General features: G+C 43.4%; 1 protein-coding gene across 1 annotated transcript in view; it reads left to right on the forward strand.

Annotated features, from left to right (window-relative positions):
- The window catches only part of wdr21 (WD repeat domain 21), a 122494-nt gene that overhangs the window by 25214 nt on the left and 76995 nt on the right, over positions 1-20285 (forward strand). The window contains exons 5-6 of the mRNA XM_078563286.1: positions 15867-16021; positions 17880-17962. Coding sequence (XP_078419412.1) covers positions 15867-16021; positions 17880-17962 — 238 coding nt within the window. The remainder of the gene's footprint in view (positions 1-15866; positions 16022-17879; positions 17963-20285) is intronic.

The following is a 20285-nucleotide window of genomic DNA, read 5'->3' on the forward strand; positions in this document are numbered from 1 at the left end:
TGCTCCCCACTTGCCTGGATGAGTGCAGGTCCTACAACACTGAAGAAGCTGAACACCGTCCAGGATGAAACAGTCCACTTGATTGGCATCACATCCACAAACATTCACCTCCTCCACCACCGATGCACAGTAGCAGCAGTGTGTACCATCTACAAGATGCACTGCAGAAATTCACCAAGGCTCCTTAGACAGCACCTTCCAAACCCACGACCACTACCACCTAGAAGGATAAGGGCAGCAGTTAAATGGGAACACCACCACCTGGAACTTCCCCTCCAAGTCACTCACCATCCTGACTTGGAAATATATCGTCATTCCTTCACTGTGGCTGGGTCAAAATCCTGGAACTCCCTTCCCAACAGCACTGTGGGTGTACCTACACCACATGGACTGCAGCGGTTCATGAAGGCAGCTCACCACCACCTTCTCAAGGGCAACTAGGGATGGGCAATAAATGCTGGCCCAGCCAGCGAAGCCCACATCCCGTGAATGAATAAAAAAAAAGACATTGATTCCTATAGGAACGTATGGCTCACTTTTCAGGAACGCAAACACAATATTAAGTGAGGACTTACAGTACTGCGTACAGTTTTGGTCTTACTTAAGGAGGCATATACTTGCATTGGAGGCCATTCAGAGAAGGTTCACCAGGTTGATTTCTGGGATGAAGGGTTTGTTTAATTAGGCAGGTTGAGCAGCTTGAGCTATTATTCATTGGATTTTAGAGCAATGTGAGATGATCTTATTGAAACATTAAGACTCTGAGGGGGCTTGACAAGATAGATGCTGAGAGGATGTTTATCCTCATAGGGGAATCTAGAACTAGAGGGCACAGTTTCAGAATAAGGGGTCTTCCATTTAAGACAGAGATGAAGAGGAAATTCTTCCCCAAGGGGTGTTAGCCTTTGGAATTCTCTATCCCAGAGTGCAGTATACAGAAAATATATTCAAGGCTGAATCAGACAGATTTTTGATCTATGAGGGAGTTGAGGGTTATGGGGGCAGGCAGGAAAGTGGAGTTTTTTTTAATTCATGTGGGATGTGGGATTCACTGGCTGGGCCAGCATTTATTGCCCATCCCTAGTTGCCCATGAGAAGGTGGTGGTGAGCTGCCTTCTTGAACTGCTGCCGTCCATGTGGTGTAGGTACACCCATGGTGCTGTTAGGAAGGGAGTTCCAGGATTTTGACCCAGTGACAGTGAAGGAACGGCAATATATTTCCAAGTCAGGATGGTGAGTGACTTGGAGGGGAGCTTCCAGGTGGTGGTGTTCCCATCTACTGCCCTTGTCCTTCTAGGTGGTAGTGGTCATGGGTTTGGATGGTGCTGTCTAAGGAGCCCTGGTGAATTTCTGCAGTGCATCTTGTAGATGGTGCACACTGCTGCTACTGTGCGTTGAGGCCACTATCAGGGCAACCGTGATCTTATTGAATGGGGGAGCAGGCTCAAGAGGCTGAACGACTTACCCTTGCTCCTACTTCTTATTTTCTTATGAGCAGGATCTAGTTAGTTAAAATGGAACCAAAGTTTGGCACGAAAACCTGTAATGGAACAGTATGTGATCTTTAGGGAGGAGATGTTTCAACTACAGGATAGGTACATTCCAACAAAAGGGAAAGGCAGGGAACCAAAGCCAGCGCTCCTTGGATGGTGAGGAGAGAACAAATATGATGAAACAAAAAAAGAGGGACATACGTCAGGTGAATTCTTCAAGTGAGAACCTAATCAAATACAATAGGTAGAGAGAGGAACTGAAGAGGAAATTAAGACTGCAAAGAGAATATGTGAATAGAATGACAGTTAACGTCTAAAAGGTACCCACAAATCTTCCAACGGCATGGTAAATCTTCATAAAGCTGTGGTTAGGCCACAAATAAAGTATATATCCAGTTCTTGTCACCACACTTAGGAAAGATGTGAGGATCCTTGACAGCACGCAGAGGAGATATACCAGAATGGTTCCAGAGATGAGGTAATTTAGCCACAAGATTGGGTTGGAGAAACTGCAGTTGTTCTCTTTGGAGCAAAAAAGATTGAGGGGAGATTTGATAAAGGTGTACAAGGTTATCACAGGGCTAGACACAGTAGACAAAGAAAAGCTATTCCCATTAGTTGATGGTACAAGGTCTGGGTAACACAGATTTAAGGTTTTGTTTAATACTTCCGGGTGAATATCAGGAAGCACTTTTTTTTATGCAGCAAGTGGTAATGACCTGGAACTTGCTGCCTGAGGGTGGAGGAAGCAAAGATGATGAATGGTTTCAAAAGGAAATTAGATGGGCACTTGGGGGTAATAAACTTGCAGGTACACTGGTATAGAGTGGGGGAATGGGACTGACGGTATTGCTCTACAGAGCGCTGGCATGTATTCGATGGGGCGAATGACCTCCTCTGTGCCATTATGTCTTTGACGAGGCGTAATTGAGGCAAATTCATAGATGCATTTCATGGGAGCCCAGATAAATACATGAGGAAGAAAGGAATGGAAGGATATTTTGATGGGATGGGAGGAGGCTTGTGTACAGCTTAAACGCCAAAGGAGACTTGAGGTGGATCATTTATTTCTGTACCATAACATTCTTTATAATTGCATCTATGACTACATTTCTAAAGTGTTTAATTAGTTGTGATGTACTTTAGAATGTCCTGGGGTCATGACAGGAGCAATGGAATTGCAATTTTTTTTTCTTATTCACAAGAGTGAGTTGATTGAATGGAATCTTCCTGTTTGCCATTTAGTGATTTGACTGTGCTGGATAAAACAAGAACAAGGAATCTGATCTTGGAGTCTTTGTTATCATGATGCCTTGTTGTGCCATTATTTAATTTCATAAAAATAAGCTGTTCTAAAATAATTAACAAACCTTTCAGTGCTTATGTTTTTGCAAAATTTCTGTTAAAAATGCAAGCTTTGATAGTTGGAAGTAATCTCAATGAGTCATATTGATTAATCAAATTAATGATTGAAGCAAGCTAAGTTATTGATGGCCTCCATCAATGTTAATTTAACTTGCTCACACTGTCAAAGTAACTTCACAAAATCTCTTACCTGGCATTGTTAGCTCTCTCCATCTAAACATATTTCATAATCATGAAATTATGTTAACAAAAAACACCATTGTAACATTATCAAATAACACCATAGTAAATAGTCTAGTGAAAGATCAGACATTTGAAAGTCTGCATGTTGAATGGATGATGTTTAGTTGCGACCAATTCCCTCCTCTCCCCTTACTTCCTAAAGCCCTTAGCTGTTTTCTGATTTATTGGGCACTAATTATTCCCTGCTAGATTGACGATGTGGCCATTATTAGTCTGCAAGGCTCACCAGTGAGTATTAGGAAGCCATATGATCACAGGTGGTTTTGTTATATAATTCCACTATGCAACTGCATTCCTTTAAGCTTGAATTTGCATGACCGACATGTACCATGTTATTGATTTTGCTGATCATTACTCTGCAGATTGTTGAGCATAATCAAAGCACCCTATGTAGAGAAAAGTGACGAAGCCAATTACTTTCATCACCGCTGAACTCTGGTGTGTTTCTCAGTGGTCACCTACTCTTCCAGCAGGCGTCAATGAATTGAGGTCAGGAGCGGGAACCCTAACTAATTTGTCCTCCTACTCTTATCATCCAGGAACTGTTGAAGCCAAATGTGTAGCACTTTGTTACCATCCGGTTAGGGACCATTAGCATTTAAAGAGAAATCTGAACACCTTATTTTAACCAGTAGAACTACACCACAAGATTTCGGCCTGTAACTTCCAATCTCCAGGGCATTATACCCACGGGGTACCCCAGAGATGTGCTGGCCACCACACCCCCCCACCCCCGGAAGTCCCCACATAAGGTTTGCATGGCAGTTGCCCGGGAGGTTCAAACTTCCGTTGGGCAACTGCCCTGCACTGGGAGCCATCTGAAATTCCGATTGAAATTGCAAACTCCAGATGGTTCTGACTGTCTTACAGCAATAGTTACCCAGAAAATGTTGGAAGAATTAAAACCACTTCTAACCCTCTGGGTAACTATAATACTGACCACCCCTAACCCCCCACGGGACTCCACCCACACCCCGGTCCTTCCACAGGATTCCCCGACTACCTCTCCACATCCCGATTACCTCCCGAACCTGCATGAGATTCTACTCACCTTCCCTGACCCCTCACAGAAACACCTGACTACCCTCCCCACTCCTCCCAAATACCACCCCCATTCCGCCAGCACTAGTGCCGTAATACAGGGGTGTATCTTCCTTACTTTTGACTCAGCTGCCCTCAACAGAAAGTCGGGCGAGAATGGTGTGGCTGCATTTCAGGGTAAGTAACTAGGAGTGGAGTGGCAATCCAACTGTGAGTGCCACTCCACAGAATTTATGGCCCAATATGTCTTTAAAACAAAAACAAACTTTACCGTATAGAAAAGACTTTTAAACAAAACAAACACTATTAACTTAAACCACACAAGATTACAGTTATACATTAAGGTTCGTCTTATAAAACATTCCAAAAAAAAATCTATACTTGATCAACACACAAGTAAACACTTCCAGACAACACTCCCTTATAGATGTCCAACTATACCCAGTAATATTGTCCAAGGCAAACTGCTGTCGCTTTAATAAAGGCATACCAAATGATCTCTACCCTCATCCACTCTGTGGTGGAATCCACTTCAGAATAAAACTGCTTGTTGCAGACCATAACTTTTCTGGCTTGGCTGGATGATTGATTGAGACTGCATCCTCTCCTGGCCCAGATGCTCCAGCTATAGCTCAAACAGCTCCAGCTATCTCTAACCTAAGCTCTCCACAGTAACTCTAAAACATCCTTTTCCTCTTTCATCTTTGGTTCCATTATTCTCATATCTCTTTGAAACTCAAATCCCTCCAAATATAAAATCTTTTGTGTCCCTATCTTGTCTTTGCTTTTGGGTCAATAATATCCCCACTAATATTTACCTATGGGACTCCTACAAGATGCAAACATGTTTCTTTTTACCTCTGACTCCCCTTTGATATTCAAACAAACTCTCAACTTATCTAAAAATGCAAATGTTAGATCTAACCTACTTACTTGTACCTCAAACTTAACACCTCTAACCTTTCCATATTTCAAACCCACCCCCCCCAGACAACCTGACTCCTATCAATCTCTTGCCCAGCTTAATTAAATCTCTCTCTCTTACGCACACACACACCCCAGCCATAGCCTTCTTTACAGAATAACACAATATTCTCCTAAAATATTTTTAAAAAAATCTATTTCTACCCTTCCCCCAAGAATTCTCTTATACTCTTAAGAGTTATTTACTTCTGTCAGGACCACCCAATAGTTTGCCACAGTTCTCTGGAAATTACTTTGGCCTGCATCTTCCAAGCAGCAGCAATGATCGTTAAATTGCCGCTGTGCTCGAAAATTCCCTTGACTTGTTGCAGCTTTGCATTTTTTCTGGAGTCTTCCGATGCCAGCTTTCCTCAAGGGAACTCCATCAGAGCAGAGAAGAGGCAGGGAAGACAGTATACATCCCCTTTTTACGGCACTAGCTGACATAAGGTAAGTTTAAAGGTCCGGTTTTAATCTTAATGAATGGGTGAGTGGATGGATGAATGAGAGGACGCGTGGGTGAGTCAGTAGGATGGGTGAGTGGTGGACAGGTCAGAAGGGTAATTTGTTGGTCGGGAGGGGTAGTTGGGTCAGCTCAGGGGTGGTGGTCGGGTTGGGGGGTGGTCAGGTGGTAGCCAGGTCGGATCGGGAATTAGTCGGGTGGTCAGAAAGTAGTCGGCTTGGGTTGGGGGGCTCAGTCAGGTAATTCAGCTGGTCGGTGGAGTAGTTGGGTCAGCTTGAGTTGGGAGCAGTTGGGAGTAGTTGGGTGATTGGGGGTCTAGTCAGCTGGTCAGGGGAGTAGTCTGGTTGGGGTTGTCAGGGGGTAGTCTGGTTGGGGGGTTGTGGTCAGGGGGTGTAGTCAGGTGGTCAGGGGGAGTAGATTGAAGTGAGTAGCCAGGTGGCCCGAGGGGGGAGGGGGGGAAGGGGCAGGCCTCGGGTCTGGGGGCAGTCGGATGGTTGCGGGGGTGATAGTCAGGGATGCAGGTGGAGTGACTTGGGGGTTATATAGTTACCCAGGTGTTAGACTAGGTTTTAATCTGTCTAACATTTCCTGGATAGCTATTTGGGTTAGCTCTGTGGAAGTGCCAGAAGGCAAGGGAAGATGGGAATGTGGAATTCGAAACACAAACAGATCAGCCATGGTCTTATTGAATGGCAGAGCAGGCTGGAGGGGCCGAATTGCCTACATCTGCTCCTACTTCGTATGTTCGTATGAAGTCTCTGACTAACTCAGAGTCAGAGGCATGCGTGAAGGTTCCTGTGGAGCAAGGAAATTGCCCATCAGAAGTTGAATCTTCCCAGGTAATCACCACGTAGCTCCACACATCAGAACTTCCACAGGGTTCGGACACCCATCTTCAGTCATCCGTGCAGTCTCCGACGCTCCGGAGACAGGAGGATTGGCCCTTTAATTCTCCTAGGTTTTAGCTATTCTCAGAGGTAAGACTGTCATTTACTACCTCTTGACTGTGGATGCCTCAGTCCCTTGTTCTGGTTGCCTTCTCAATACTTCCAAGTTGATCTGCTTGGCGCTTTCTTTTGCCACAAGAGTCTGTGAGGACCACTGTAGATGCTTCCACTCACTTCAAACTAGGCAATTTTCCAGCTTCTTTTCCCTCATGAATTCCAAACTGAGATTAGGTTCTACCTTCATTCCACACGTGAATGATGAAGTTAGCTTTTTCTTTGCTTACAGTGCAGGCTTACTAACTGTCATTTACTTTGGCTATCTTCTCTCAGTGAATTGCAAACCACACACACCAGGGCCCAGCTGCAACTAACTCTCTCAGCAAACACCCAGATAAATTGAAGCCAGAGAACCTCTGTAAGCTCCATAATGACGTAGCATGCTGCAGGATGGCCTCACATGTAAATTATCCCTCATTTACAATTTCATCTTTGATTTGAAGAAGTAAATGGGTTTTGCAATCTTCCAGGGTTTATGCATGCTTTTAAACTAATTTTGCTCCTACTCTGTACACTTCTACAATAACATCTCTCTGGACTGCCCTTCAAAGTCACAGAACCACAGAATTGTTACAGCACAGAAGGAGGCCATTCAGCCAGTGTCTGCACTGGTTCTCCGAATGATTCATTCACTTACTGCCATTCCCCCAACTTCTCCATGTAACCCTGCACATTCTTCCTATTCTGAAATGATTGCAGACATCATGTCTGCAGTTCTTTAGCTAAATAAGTCCACCTGCTATGATTTTACCTTTCTAAACCTTTTAACTCAACATGACCCTAACCTTTTAAGTGTAATAAACTCCAAGCTTGTTTGAATAGCCTTCACCTCCAGGGTTGCTGATCAGCATCTTGGCCAGATGTACCCATTTGTCCACATTTAACCTACAACCTAAAAGTTATATTCCTGAAACTATAAGTTAAATTTTAAAACACAGGAACCATTAACTAGATATCCGCAACAACCTCTACTATCACCCTGCATTTGCTTCAGTTAGAACAGGCCAAACATCAAACTTGGAATCTTTCTTATTTATATGGTACAACAGTTCACTGGATAAACTTGGATTGTCATTATGAGGGAGGCTTAAGGTGAATTCAAGTGAGTTATTGGTAAACTGCTTCTCTTGCTGTCCTGAGGCTTGACACAGTGTTATTCTTATGCAAGCAAGTTACCTGCAGCTTGTAAATGCTTGTAGGGAGGGCGTAGTGCTGGGGAGAGAAAATCAACTGAGATACTTATTAAAAGCCTGTATTTACAAACGTCTCCCTACCTGTTATTAAAATTACAACGTGAAGACACAATTGCTGACGGATATTTAATTCCTTTCCCTCAGAGTGGTTTGATTATGCACTCCAATCTGGCATAATGAGCTGCTGAAAAATCTCCCTGATCCAGGTATAACATGATATCCTCCACATTACACAATATATTCTGGAACACTTTTACCTTCCTTACTTATATAAAAAAAATACATTCATCTTAGTACCTTTCATGACTGCTGGACATTTCAAAGAGCTTTACAGCCGGTGAAGTGCTTTTGAAGTGTATTCACTGTTGTAATGTAGGAAACATGGCAGCCAATTTGCATTCAGTGAGGTCCAGTAAACAGCATGCGATAAGGACAGATAATCTGACTTTGTGATGTCGATTTGAGGGATAAATATTGTCCAGGACAGTGGAGATATCTCCCCTGTTCTTCTTCAAAATGGTGCCATGGGATTTTTTATGTCCACCTGAGAGAGCAGACAGAGTTTAATGCCTCATCTGATTCTGCAACACTCCCTCAGGCCCGCACTAGATTGTCAGCCTTGATTTCTGTGCGCAAGATCTGGAGTAGGAATTGAAACCAAAACCCTCTGACTCGGGTGAGAGAGACTGACGCCTCATTTCAGAATCATACTTTGAAAGAATATAGGCCTAGGGCTTATGACTTAGGAGCAGGAGTAGGCCATTTGGCCCTTCAAGGCTGCTCTTCCAAACGATAAAGATCATGACTGATCTGATTGTGGTCTCATTGATTGCTGACTTGGGCTGCATTTGAGTGCTTCAGTTGGAGTTTGGTGAGTGAGGGAGTTTTAAGGGTTAATTTCTATCGACAGTCTAGTCTTTCTTTAGTTAAGCAATTAACTAAAAGTTGATCTCTGGGCTGGGAGAAGGTGAGTTTTATTCCAGCTTTAAAACAGGGCTCATTCAGGCTCTGCTTGCAGCTAGTTAATTGGATCACTGGCTTAAACAAGTTTTCAGAAGATAGAATCAGGGAGCATAAAACAGGCCATCTACAGTGCTGCCTTGTCTGCACTGAGTGCTGTCTTGGGCTGCATTTGAGTGCTTCAGTTGGAGTTTGGTGAGTGAGGGAGTTCCGTGAAGAAAGGAGGTGATCCTTTCATTTCCTACCTTTCCTCAGAAAGAAGAGCAATGGCCTTGGTAAGTAGAACTTGATGAGTATTTCTACTGTCCTTAATATTCTCTAAACTAGAAGTAAGAGTAAAAGGAGTAATTTAAAGGTAAGTCATGGCAGGGCAGCTCAGTCACATGGAATGCTCCTCTGCGATGTGGGAAGTTAGGGACACTTCCAGAGTCCATGGTGACCATGTGTGCAGGAAGTGTCTCCAACTGCAGCCACTTGAAATCCGCGTTTTGGATCTGGAGCAGCGGCTGGAGTTATTGTGGAGCATCCGCAGGGCTGAGATCTTCGTGGATACACGCACAGTAAGGTGGTCACACCGCAGGTAGAGTGCACAGGCAGAAAGCGAATGGGTGACCGCCAGACAGAGTAAAGGCACTAGGCAGGTTGTTCAGGAGTCCTCTGGGTCCATCTCCCTCTCTAACAGATTTGCCATTTGGTTTCTGAGGGGAATGCAGTGAGAGCCAAGTTCATGGCATGAATGGCTCAGCTGCACGGGGCGGGGACAAAAAAAAGAGTGGGAGAACAATAGTGATAGGGGATTGTATTGTAAGGGGAACAGACGCACCTTTCTGTGGCCGCAGACGTGACACCAGGATGGTATGTTGCCTCCCTGGTGCCAGGGTCAAGGATGTCACTGAGCGGCTGCAAGACATCCTGAAGGGGAGGGTGAACAGCCAGAGATCGTGGTCCATATGTCGTGGACCAATGACATTGGTAAAAAGAGGGCTGAGGACCTGCAGGCAGAACATAGGGAGCTAGGAAATAAATTAAAAAGCAGGACCTCAGAGGTAGTAATCTCAGGATTGCTCCCAGGGCGATGTGCTAGCGAGATCAGGAATAGGAGAATAGACCAGATGGATGCGTGGCTGGAGAGATGATGTAGGAGGGAGGAATTTAGATTCCTGAGGCATTGGGGCCGATTCTGGTGAAGATGGGGCATGTGCAAACTGGATGGGTTGAACCCCTGCAGGACCGAGACCAATATCCTCGCATGAGTATTTGTTAGTACTGTGGGGGAAGATTTAAACTAGAGCGGCATGGGGGTGGGAGCCTCGGTGGGGAGACACAAGAGAGGGAAACAAAGATAGAAATGAAAGACAGAAAACTGGGAAGCAAAAGTGGAAGGCAGAGGAAACAGGGGCTAGCAGCAAGTAGGGCCATAGTACAAAAAAAGATGTGTAAAAAGACAAATCTAAAGGCACTGTATCTGAATTCACGGAGCATTCATAATCAGGTAGATGAGTTAACAGCGCAAATAGATGTATACAGATAGGATATGACTGCGATTACAGAGACATGGCTGCAGGGTGACCAAGGCTGAGAACTGAATATCCAAGGGTATTCAATATTTAGGAAGGGCAGGCAAGAAGGAAAAGGAGGTGGTATGGCGTTGTTGGTTAAGGATGAAATCAGTACAATAGTGCGAGAGGATATTGGCTCAGAAAATCTAGATGTAGAATCTGTCTGGGTGGAGCTAAGAATCATTAGTGGGAGTTGTCTATAGGCTTTCAAACAGTCGTGGTAAGGTAGGGGGATGGTATTAAACAGGAAATTAGAGATGTATGTAACAAGGGTGCTACAGTAATCATGGGTGACTTTAGTTTACATATAGACTGGGCAAACCAAATTAGCAATAATACTGTGACAGATGAATTCCTGGAGTGTGTACGAGATGGTTCCTCGACGTACTGGTCTAAAAAAACCAACTAGGGAACAGGCTATCCTTGATTTGGTTTTGTGCAACAAGAAGCGGTTAATTAATAATCTTGTTGTGCATGGTCCTTTAGGGAACAGTGACCATAACATGATAGAATTCTTCCTTAGTTTGGAAAGTGAAGTAGTCCAATCCAAAATTAGGGTCTTAAATCTAAACAAAGGAAACTACGAAGGTATGAGGCATGTGTTGGCTAAGATAGTTTGGGGAACTTCATTAAAAGGCATGGCTATGGATAGGCAATGGCTGATATTTAAGGAACGAATGTATGCATTGCAACAGTTATATATTTCTTTCTGGCGCAAAAATATGGCAGGAAAAGTGGCTCAACCATGGCTAACAAAAGAAATTATGGATAGTATTCGGTCCAAAGAGGAGTCATATAAAGTTGCTAGAAAATGTAGCAAGCCTGAGGATTGGGAGCAGTTTAGAATTTGGCAAAGGAGGACCAAGACATTGATTAAGAGGGGAAAAATAGAGTATGAGAGTAAACTTGCAAGGAACATAAAAAAGGACTGTAAAAGCTTCTATAAGTACGTAAGAAGAAAAAGATTGGTGAAGACAAATGGAGGTCCCTTACAGTCCGAAACGGGAGAATTTATAATAGAGAACAAGGAAATGACAGAGCAGTTAAGCAACTATTTTAGTTCTGTCTCCATGGAGGAAGACACAAATAGCTTCCCAGAAATACTAGGGAATCGAAGGTCTAGTGAGAAGGAGGAATTGATGGAAATTAGTATTACTAAAAAAACAGTGCTGGTGAAATTAATGGGACTGAAAGTTGATAAATCCCCAGGGCCTGATAATCTACATCACAGGATACTAAAGGAGGTGGCCATGGAAATAGTGGATGCGTTGGTTGCCGTCTTCCAAAATTCTGTAGATTCTGGAACAGTCCCGGCAAATTGGAGGGTGGCAAATGTAACTCCACTATTTAAAAGAGGAGGGAGGGAGATAACAGGGAATTACAGACCGGTTAGCCTGACATCGGTGGTAGGGAAAATGCTAAAGTCTATTCTAAAGGATGTGATAACAGAACACTTAGAAAACATCAACGGGATTAGACAAAGTCGACATGGATTTATGAAAGGGAAATCATGTTTGACAAACCTACTGGAGTATTTTGAGGATCTAACTAGCAGAATAGGTAAGAGAGAACCAGTGAGTGTGGTGTATTTGGATTTTCAGAAAGTTTTTGATGAAGTCCCACATAAGAGGTTAGTGTGCAAAATTAAAGGGTAATATATTGGCATGGACTGAGAATTGGTTAACAGGAAACAGAGTAGGAATAAATGCGTCTTTTTTGGAATGGCTGGCAGTGACTCGTGGGGTACCACAAGGATCAGTGCTTGGGCCCCAGCTATTCACAATATATATTAATGATTTGGATGAGGGAATCAAATGTAATATTTCCAAATTTGCTGATGACACAAAACTAGGTGGGAATGTGGTGAGGAGGATGTTAAGAGGCTTCAAGGCTATTTATTCAATTTGAGTGAGTGGGCAAGTACATGGCAAATGAAGTATAACATGGATAAGTGTGAAGTTATCCACTTCTGTAGGAAAAACAGGATGGCAGAGTATTACTTAAATGGTGATAGATTGGGAAATGTTGATGTACAAAGGGACCTGGGTGTCCTTGTACACCAATCACTGAAAGCAAGCATGCAGGTGCAGCAAACAGTTTAGAAGGCAAATTCATTGCAGGAGGACTTGAGTACAGGGACAAGGATGTCTTACTGCAGCTGTACAGGGCCTTGGTGAGACCACGCCTGGAGTGTTGTGTGCAATTTTGGTCTCCTTACCTAAGAAAGGATATACTTGCCATAGAGGGAGCGCTGCGAAGGTTCACCAGAGTGATTCCTGGGATGGCAGGATTGTCATATGAGGAGAGATTGGGCCGACTGTGCCTGTATTCACTGTTTAGAAGAATAAGAGGGGATTTCATTGAAACGTATAAAATTCTGACAGGGCTGGACAGACTGGATGCAGGGGTGATGTTTCCTCTGGCTGGGGGGTCTAGAACAAGGAGTCACAATCTCAGGATATGGGGCAGGCTATTTAGGACTGAGATGAGAAGAAACTTCTTCACTCAGAGGGTGGTGAACCTGTGGAATTTTCTGCCACAGAGGGCTGTGAAGGCGTTAACGGGTATGGGGAGAGAGCAGAATCATATTGAATGGCAGAGCAGGCTTGAAGGGCTGAATGACCCCCTCCTGCTTCTATTTTCTATGTTTCTATGTAACCACTTTTCCATCTGCACCCACATAATCCTTGACTCCCTTGTCTATCAAAAATCTGCCAAATCAGCCTTGAATAAATTCAATGATCCAGGCTCCACTGCTTTCTAGGGAAGAGAATTCCATGGACTAATGACCCTCTGATGAGAGAAAACTTTTCAAAGTCAGGATTCCCTCGAGTGGAACATATGACCCAATAGTGATGGAGGAGCATGATGGTGGGAGATGGGGTAGCAGCAGAGGGAGATCTTGTTTATGTCAACAACAGGACCTCTGTTTTTATTTTTATTTTGTTTCCATTTGCCAATCAACCAGATTGAGAAGTTGGCTGGTGGGAAAGCAGGAAATCGCAGCCTGGGACGCTCCCCAGCAATTAGGAGAGATTGGAGTTTGGGGAGTAGGGTGCAGAGAGAAGAGCCCAGTAATCAGGAGGGAGAGATTTAGGGATTTGTGGGTGTTGGTCAATCACAACAGTGAAAAGTGACTGTGATTGACAGAAGGAAAGTGGAGATTTGCTTGAAGGGCTGGAGAAGCACTCATGGCCCACAGGGACTTGCACTCTGCAGCTGCTTTTGTCATCCTAGTAAATCTTCCTTGCACCTTCTCCATGGCCTTGACATCCTTTCTAAAGTGTGGTGTCCAGAATTGGCACAGTCATCGGTGTGCCAGCAAAAGTGTAACACTGGAACAAGGAATGTTCCACATACCCCACAAAAAGACAGGTATAATTAGGGCTCATGCGGGTACTCTTTTATTTGGAGGAGGTGAGACAAGTTAAAGGAGAAATTATTCAATGAGAGAACAATGAGAGGAGGCTGGTGGTGGATGTTCACTGTTTGGGCCTTTGGTCAAGGAAGATATGGAGAGCCCTCAGACCTTCCTGATGGGGGATGGAGATGTTGAGAGATTTGGAATCCATAGTGAAGAGGAGGCAGTTAGGGCCAGGAAACTGGAAATTATTCAAATGACATTGGGCATCAGAAGAATCATAGATGTAGGTGAGAAGAGACTGGACAAGGGGAGAAAAAAAGAGTCAAGTTAAGAAATAAGTTCAATGGGGCAAGAACAGGCTGAAGCAATGGGTCTACCAGGACAGTCTGTTTATGGATTTTCGGAAGGAAGTAGAAGTAGGCTGTTCGGGGTTGGGGGACTATGAAGTGGGAAGCTGTTGAGGTAAGATCTCCAGGTGAGATGAGGTCAGTGCTGGAAACAATGGCTTGATATTCGGTCGTGGGATTGTGGCCCAGTGGAAGGTAGGAAGGGGGGGTTAACTGTGAATTTGGGTTGGTGAGTTTACATGGAGGGAGTGATTGAGGGAGGATCAGAGGAGAGAGAGCAAGATGAGTTGAGATGGAGATTGAAATCACCAAGGATGAGAAATTGTTTGGTGCAGAGGGCTAGGAAAGAAACCAGAAGAAATCTCGATGAGAATATTTTCTTCATACTTGAGAGGACGGTAGAGAACGATAATTTTGAATGAGAGGTGAGGAGGTGGAGGAAGGGGGATGCTCAAAGGAAGAGAACATGTCAGAGGAGTAGCAGCTCAGGTCAAGGTGTGATCTGGTGATAAGTGCCAAACAGTCAAAGCATTGGACTTGACGGGCAAGAGGTGAAAGATATAGCTAGGCAGGGAGGCTCCGTTGAGGGGCAGGTAGCATCATATATAAAGGCTATGATATCAATGCAATCATCCACAATAAGTTCATGGGGGGCAAGGGCCTTGTTCATAAATGAACAGACACTCTAGAGGGAGATGTGTAGAGAGATGGTGGGAGCTAATCTGCTGACAGAGTCCACAGGTTCAGCAGTGGGAGGGGTGAGTATCACAGGAAAAACATGGGAAAGATTAGCCCCCATTGGCCTTACTAGGCAAGAAGGTCAATGAGAGAAATGGATGGGCAATTGGGGTTGCTGTTCATGCTCAGTCAATGCCAAGTTCTGTCGGAGGATGCAATGAGAGAGATGGAGGGAAGGTACAAAAGCAAAATATTGCAGATGCTGGAAATCTGAAATAAGAATAAAAATTGCTGGAAAAGCTCAGCAGGTTAAGCATCATCTGTGGAAAGAAGAGTGAAGCTTTAGCGTACCCAAGAGAGAATCAAGGCTAGGAATGTGGTAAGAGAGCAGGAAGATCGAGGAGTACTGAAAGATTAAGGTAGGGAATTGCGAGGGGCAGAGAATCTGAGAGAGGAGAAGTGAAAGGAGTCATGACAATACAAGAGAGGGTCTTGAAGAGGGACAGAAGAAAGAAGTTAGAAAGTTGAAGTAAAGCGATAGGCTCGGGTCCAGAGCGGCAGCCAAAATGCGCACATGAATGGACTCTGGATGCTCAAGTTATTTTGGCCTAGTTACTTAAAAATTAGGATACATATAAAGTTGATAGAAAATGGGAAGTAGGAAACACAAATCTCCACTGCATCTTCACCAAGGTCTTGACAACCTTTATAAACAGTGGTGTGCAGAACTGGATGTAATAATCTAGCTGTGCTCTAACCAGTGTTTTATAAAACATTAGTGTAATTTTCCTGCTTTTTGTACTTTGTCTCTTTTTACAAACATAAAGATCTCTCCACTTTTTAACAGCCTTCTCAACTTATCATCTTCAAAGGTTTCTCTGTTCTTGCACCCCTTTAAAATTGTATCATTTAGTTTATATTGCGTCTCCTCATTTTTTCTACCAAAGTGAATCACTTCATATTTCTGTGTCAAATTTCACCTGCCATGTGTTTACTCATTTCACCAGTCCTCCTTTGTTCACATTCCTCAGCCATTTTTCCATTTCTTCAAATGGTCCCATTGAGACCACTAGGATGCTCAGGGTGCCTTGCAAAGACATTGATTCAATACCTATTTGAAAAGCTGTGCATGTTTGGATGCAGAAATGGAACTGTCCATGCTGTTTAGTAAAGGGTCATTTTATTTTTTTTAGAGCTACCTGGATTTTACTATGATCAAAAAAAGGACAGATATTTTAGGCTATTACCTGGACACAACAATTGTAACCCTCTTACCTGGGAGGCAATTAAACAAAGGGACATGGAAGAAAAGCGATTGAAGATGTTGGAGGAAGATGCTAAAACTGGGGTAATTAGACTTGCATTTTACAAAATGATTTTATGAGATATATAGAAATATGATATCTATTCATATGTAATAACGTTAAAGACAAAACAGGAATAAATGTGTCATTTTCAGGTCAGCAGGCTGTAACTACAAGGAGCACTACTGTAAGGACCAGTGTCTGGATCTCCACTATTTAACAATCTATATCAATGACCTAGATGACTGGGCTGAGAATGTATTTACGTTTACTGACAATACAAAGTTAGGTGGGAAAGTAAGGTATGAGTTGCAAAGAGTCTGCAAAGGGATATAGACAGGATAAGTAAGTGGGCAAGAATGGAATATGATGTGGGAAAAACAGAATATATTTTAAATGGTGAGAGGCTGGGAAATGTTGGTATTCAGAAGGATCCCTTAATCTACCCTTAATTAGCACATTCCTTAGATAATATCACCACTTTCAACACCTTTTTGTCCTTTTGTCTATGACATCTTTTGGCTATCTCCACCTATCACTGGCCCTCTATCCAGCTCTACCCTCCCCCCCTTAAACCAGCTTATATTTCACCTCTTTTCTATTTTTACTTAGTTCTGTTGAAGAGTCATACGGACTCGAAACGTTAACTATATTCCTCTCCGCAAATGCTGCCAGACCTGCTGAGTTTTTCCAGGTATTTTTATTTTTGTTTCGGCTTCCCAGCATCTGCAGTTTTTTGCTTTTATTTCAGAAGGATCTGGGTGTGTCTGTACACAAAACATAAAAGTTAATGTGCAGTTACAGCAAGCATCTGGGAAATGAAAGCAAATGATGAGCCGTAACTTCCAAGCTCCCCAGCGTCAGATTTGGGGGGTACCCCAAAGATGCGCTGGGGAACCCTCTCGGAAGTTCCCAGGTAAAGGTTTGCATGGCAATTACCTAGAGGTGCACACTTCCTCTGGACAATTGCCCTGTGCTGGGAACCATCTGAAAATGCAGTTTAAATCGCAAACTTTGGATGGTCCTGCCAGGGTTACACCAATAGTAATTCAGAAAAAGTTAGAAGAATTAAAACCTCTTCTACCACCTGGGCAACTACTGTAAAGACCCACCGACCCCACGGGACTCCCCCCAAACCCACCACCCCACGGGACTCCCCTCACCCCCGCCAACCTCAGACCCTCCCACCCCAACCTCTGACCCCCCCCCACCCCCAATTTTTGAAACCACCACTCCCCTGACCTCTGACCCCTCCCCCAACCCCTAGACCCTAAACCACATCTGCCACCACACCCACCCAGGCGGAGAGATTGGGTAGACCAGACCAGGACTTTAAAAGAAGGAGAGGTGACCTCATTGAAACATTAAAATATTAAGAGGCTTGATAGGGATGATGCTGGGAGGCTGCTTACTCTGGAGATTATAGAATTCCAGATAGGTCACGGTCTTAGAATAAGTAGTCGACCATTTAGGACAAAGATGCGGAGCATTTTCTTTACCCGCAGGCTTGTGAATCTTTGCAATTCTCTACCTCTGACATCTGTGGATGCTCTGTTGCTGAGGTCGATAGGTTTGGCACTAAGGGAATTAAGGGCTTTGGGGACAGCGCGGGAAGGCGGAGGAAGAAATCTGCCATGATCTTATTGAATGGTGGAATAGCCTTGAAGGGTCAAATGGTTGACTCCAACTCCTATTATGTTAGCATTTTATCCTTGAGCTCAGGTTTTCTTACTATTCTCAGGAGGTGAACCTTATATTCCCCAATGACACAAAGTTTGCCTTAACATAAGTAAGGTTCAGCACTGTCCTTGCCAATTGACCAGGAGACCAGCTTTCTAATGAAACCATGTGTGACTGTTGACTTGATCACTGGAGTCCTAACTTTTTTTTTGTTGCAAACAGCGGGTGGCTAGAATGGGTATGGACTTCACCATGCTTCTACAGAAAAGACATTTTGGACTAATGAACTCAGCATCATATTTGCGGTAAGTAGGTTACATTAAAACAATTTACAATGGCACAGAAATAGGCTATTTGGCCCAGTAAATCCATGCCAGAGTTTATGCTCCACTCGAGCTTTCTTCCATCCTACTTCTTCTAACCTCATCAGCATATGGTTCTATTCCTTTCTCCTCCATGTGTTTATCTAGCTTCCCTATAAAGGCATCTTCAAAAAATCTTTGTATCTGTTTCATAAATTTGAATAAATATGCATTACTTTGTCTTCTGCTCCATTGAGTTCTTGCACACTGGGGGAAAAATACTGACATTCCTATGCATTGCCTTCTTTAATCTTTCCTCAAGTTTGCCCCTTTTTTCCCTTTTTCCTTGCTGTTGCTCACTGTCTTTGGCCTAGTATTGCTGAACCAATAGTTTCAGAAGTATTTAGGAGTCTTTAATCTCTGATGTCGGTGCTGTAATTTCATACTGGCAAGAAGTGAGAAAGGACTTGAGGACTTGGGATATTCGGAAGGAAATGTACGTGTAGTAGTTTTGTTACTGGACTCATTATCCAGAGAATGTGAGTTCAAATACTACCATGGCAGTTTGGGAATCTGAATTAATTTTAAATTAAGTTTTTAAATAAAAGCTGGAAATAGAAATCTGGTACCAGAGAAAGTGGCTATGAAGCTGTCAGACTGTTGTAAAAATCCCAATGGCCCCCTTAGCAGGTCTGGACTACAGTCCCTAACTAATGGGAATGGCCCAGGCAAGACATTCTGGTGTATCAAACCATGACTCAAGATGGCAGCCTCATTACCTTCCTGGAGAATTCCAGCCATTCCAATAATGTCATATCTGCAGAATAAATATTTTAAAACTTTACATATTTTAAAGGTTGATATTGTTTATATGTAGACAAACAAGGAAGCTGTTTTGTGCAGATCGAGGTCCCATAAGTGAGAATGAGATGAGTAACCAGTTAATGTGTTTTGGTGATGTAGATCAGCTGCTATTCTTGAATAGCTCCCGGCTATTCAGCGAATCATATTGAGATTTTCAATGTCCGTCAGAACAGATAGACCGGGGCTTTATACCTCATCTAACAAGTGTACCTTCAATGATACAATATTCCATGCTGTACTGCAATGTCTACTTAGATCTGAGTGAGCTTTGAATCCACAATGTTGTACCGAGCTGACACTGCTACATGTGAAATAAGGGCCACAGTACTATATCATCTACCATGCATTGTGTAAGGTCCGTAGTAACACACAATCTGTGTACGGTATAAAATCCATACCACTGCATCATATACTACTTGGCGCATCACAGAATTACAGATTTGTTACAATGTAGGAGGAGGCCACTAGGCCCATTAGGTCTGCACCAGCTCTCTGAATAAGCAATTCACTTAGTGCCATTTCCCACCTTCTCCCCATAACTCTGAACATTCTTCCTTTCAGATAACAGCCTAATTCCATCTTGTATGCTTTGATTGAACCTGCCTCCACCACACTCATGGGCAATGCATTCCAGATCCTAACCACTCACTCTGTGTAACCATTTTCCTCATACTGCCTTTGCTTCTTTTGCCAATTACTTTAAATCTGTACGTGCCCTCTCATTCCCGATCCTTTCACAAATGGGAACAGTTTCTCCTTATCTACTACCTCCACACCCTTCATGATTTTGAATACCTCTATCAAATCTCCTCTCAGCCTTCTTTTCTCCAAGGGAGACAGTCCTTACCTCTCCAATTTCTCTTCATGACTGAAGTTCCTGATCCTTGGAACCATTCTCATGAATCTTTTCTGCATCTCTCCAATGCCTTCATATCTTTCCTAAATTGTGGCACCCAGAAGATGCAATACTCCAGCTGAGGTTGAACTAGTGTTTTATCTACATTACTCTTGCACTCTGTGCTCCTATTAATAAAGCCTAGGACACTGTATTCTTTATTAACTGCTCTCTCAACATGTCCTGCCACCTTCAATGACTTATGCACATATATACCCAGATCCCTCTGCTACTACAACCCCGTTAGAGTTGTGCCCTTTATTTTATATTGTGTCTGCTTATTCTCCCTACCAAAATAAATCACTTCCCATTTCTCTGCATTGAACTTCATCTATCATCCGTCCGCCCATTCCACCAACTTGTCTATGTCCTTTTGAAGTTCTACACTATCCTCCTCACAGATCACAATGCTTCCAAGTTTCGTAACATCTGCATTTTGAAATTGTGCCCTGTACACCAAGGCCTGGGTCAGTAATAAATATCAGGAAAAGCAAGGGTCCCAACACTGAACCCTGAGGAACTCCACAACAAAGATTCCTCCAGCCTGAAAAACATCTATTAACCACT

Source organism: Cetorhinus maximus, chromosome 18, assembly GCF_964194155.1.
Source record: "Cetorhinus maximus chromosome 18, sCetMax3.hap1.1, whole genome shotgun sequence".
In the NCBI taxonomy this organism is placed as follows: Eukaryota; Metazoa; Chordata; class Chondrichthyes; order Lamniformes; family Cetorhinidae; genus Cetorhinus; species Cetorhinus maximus.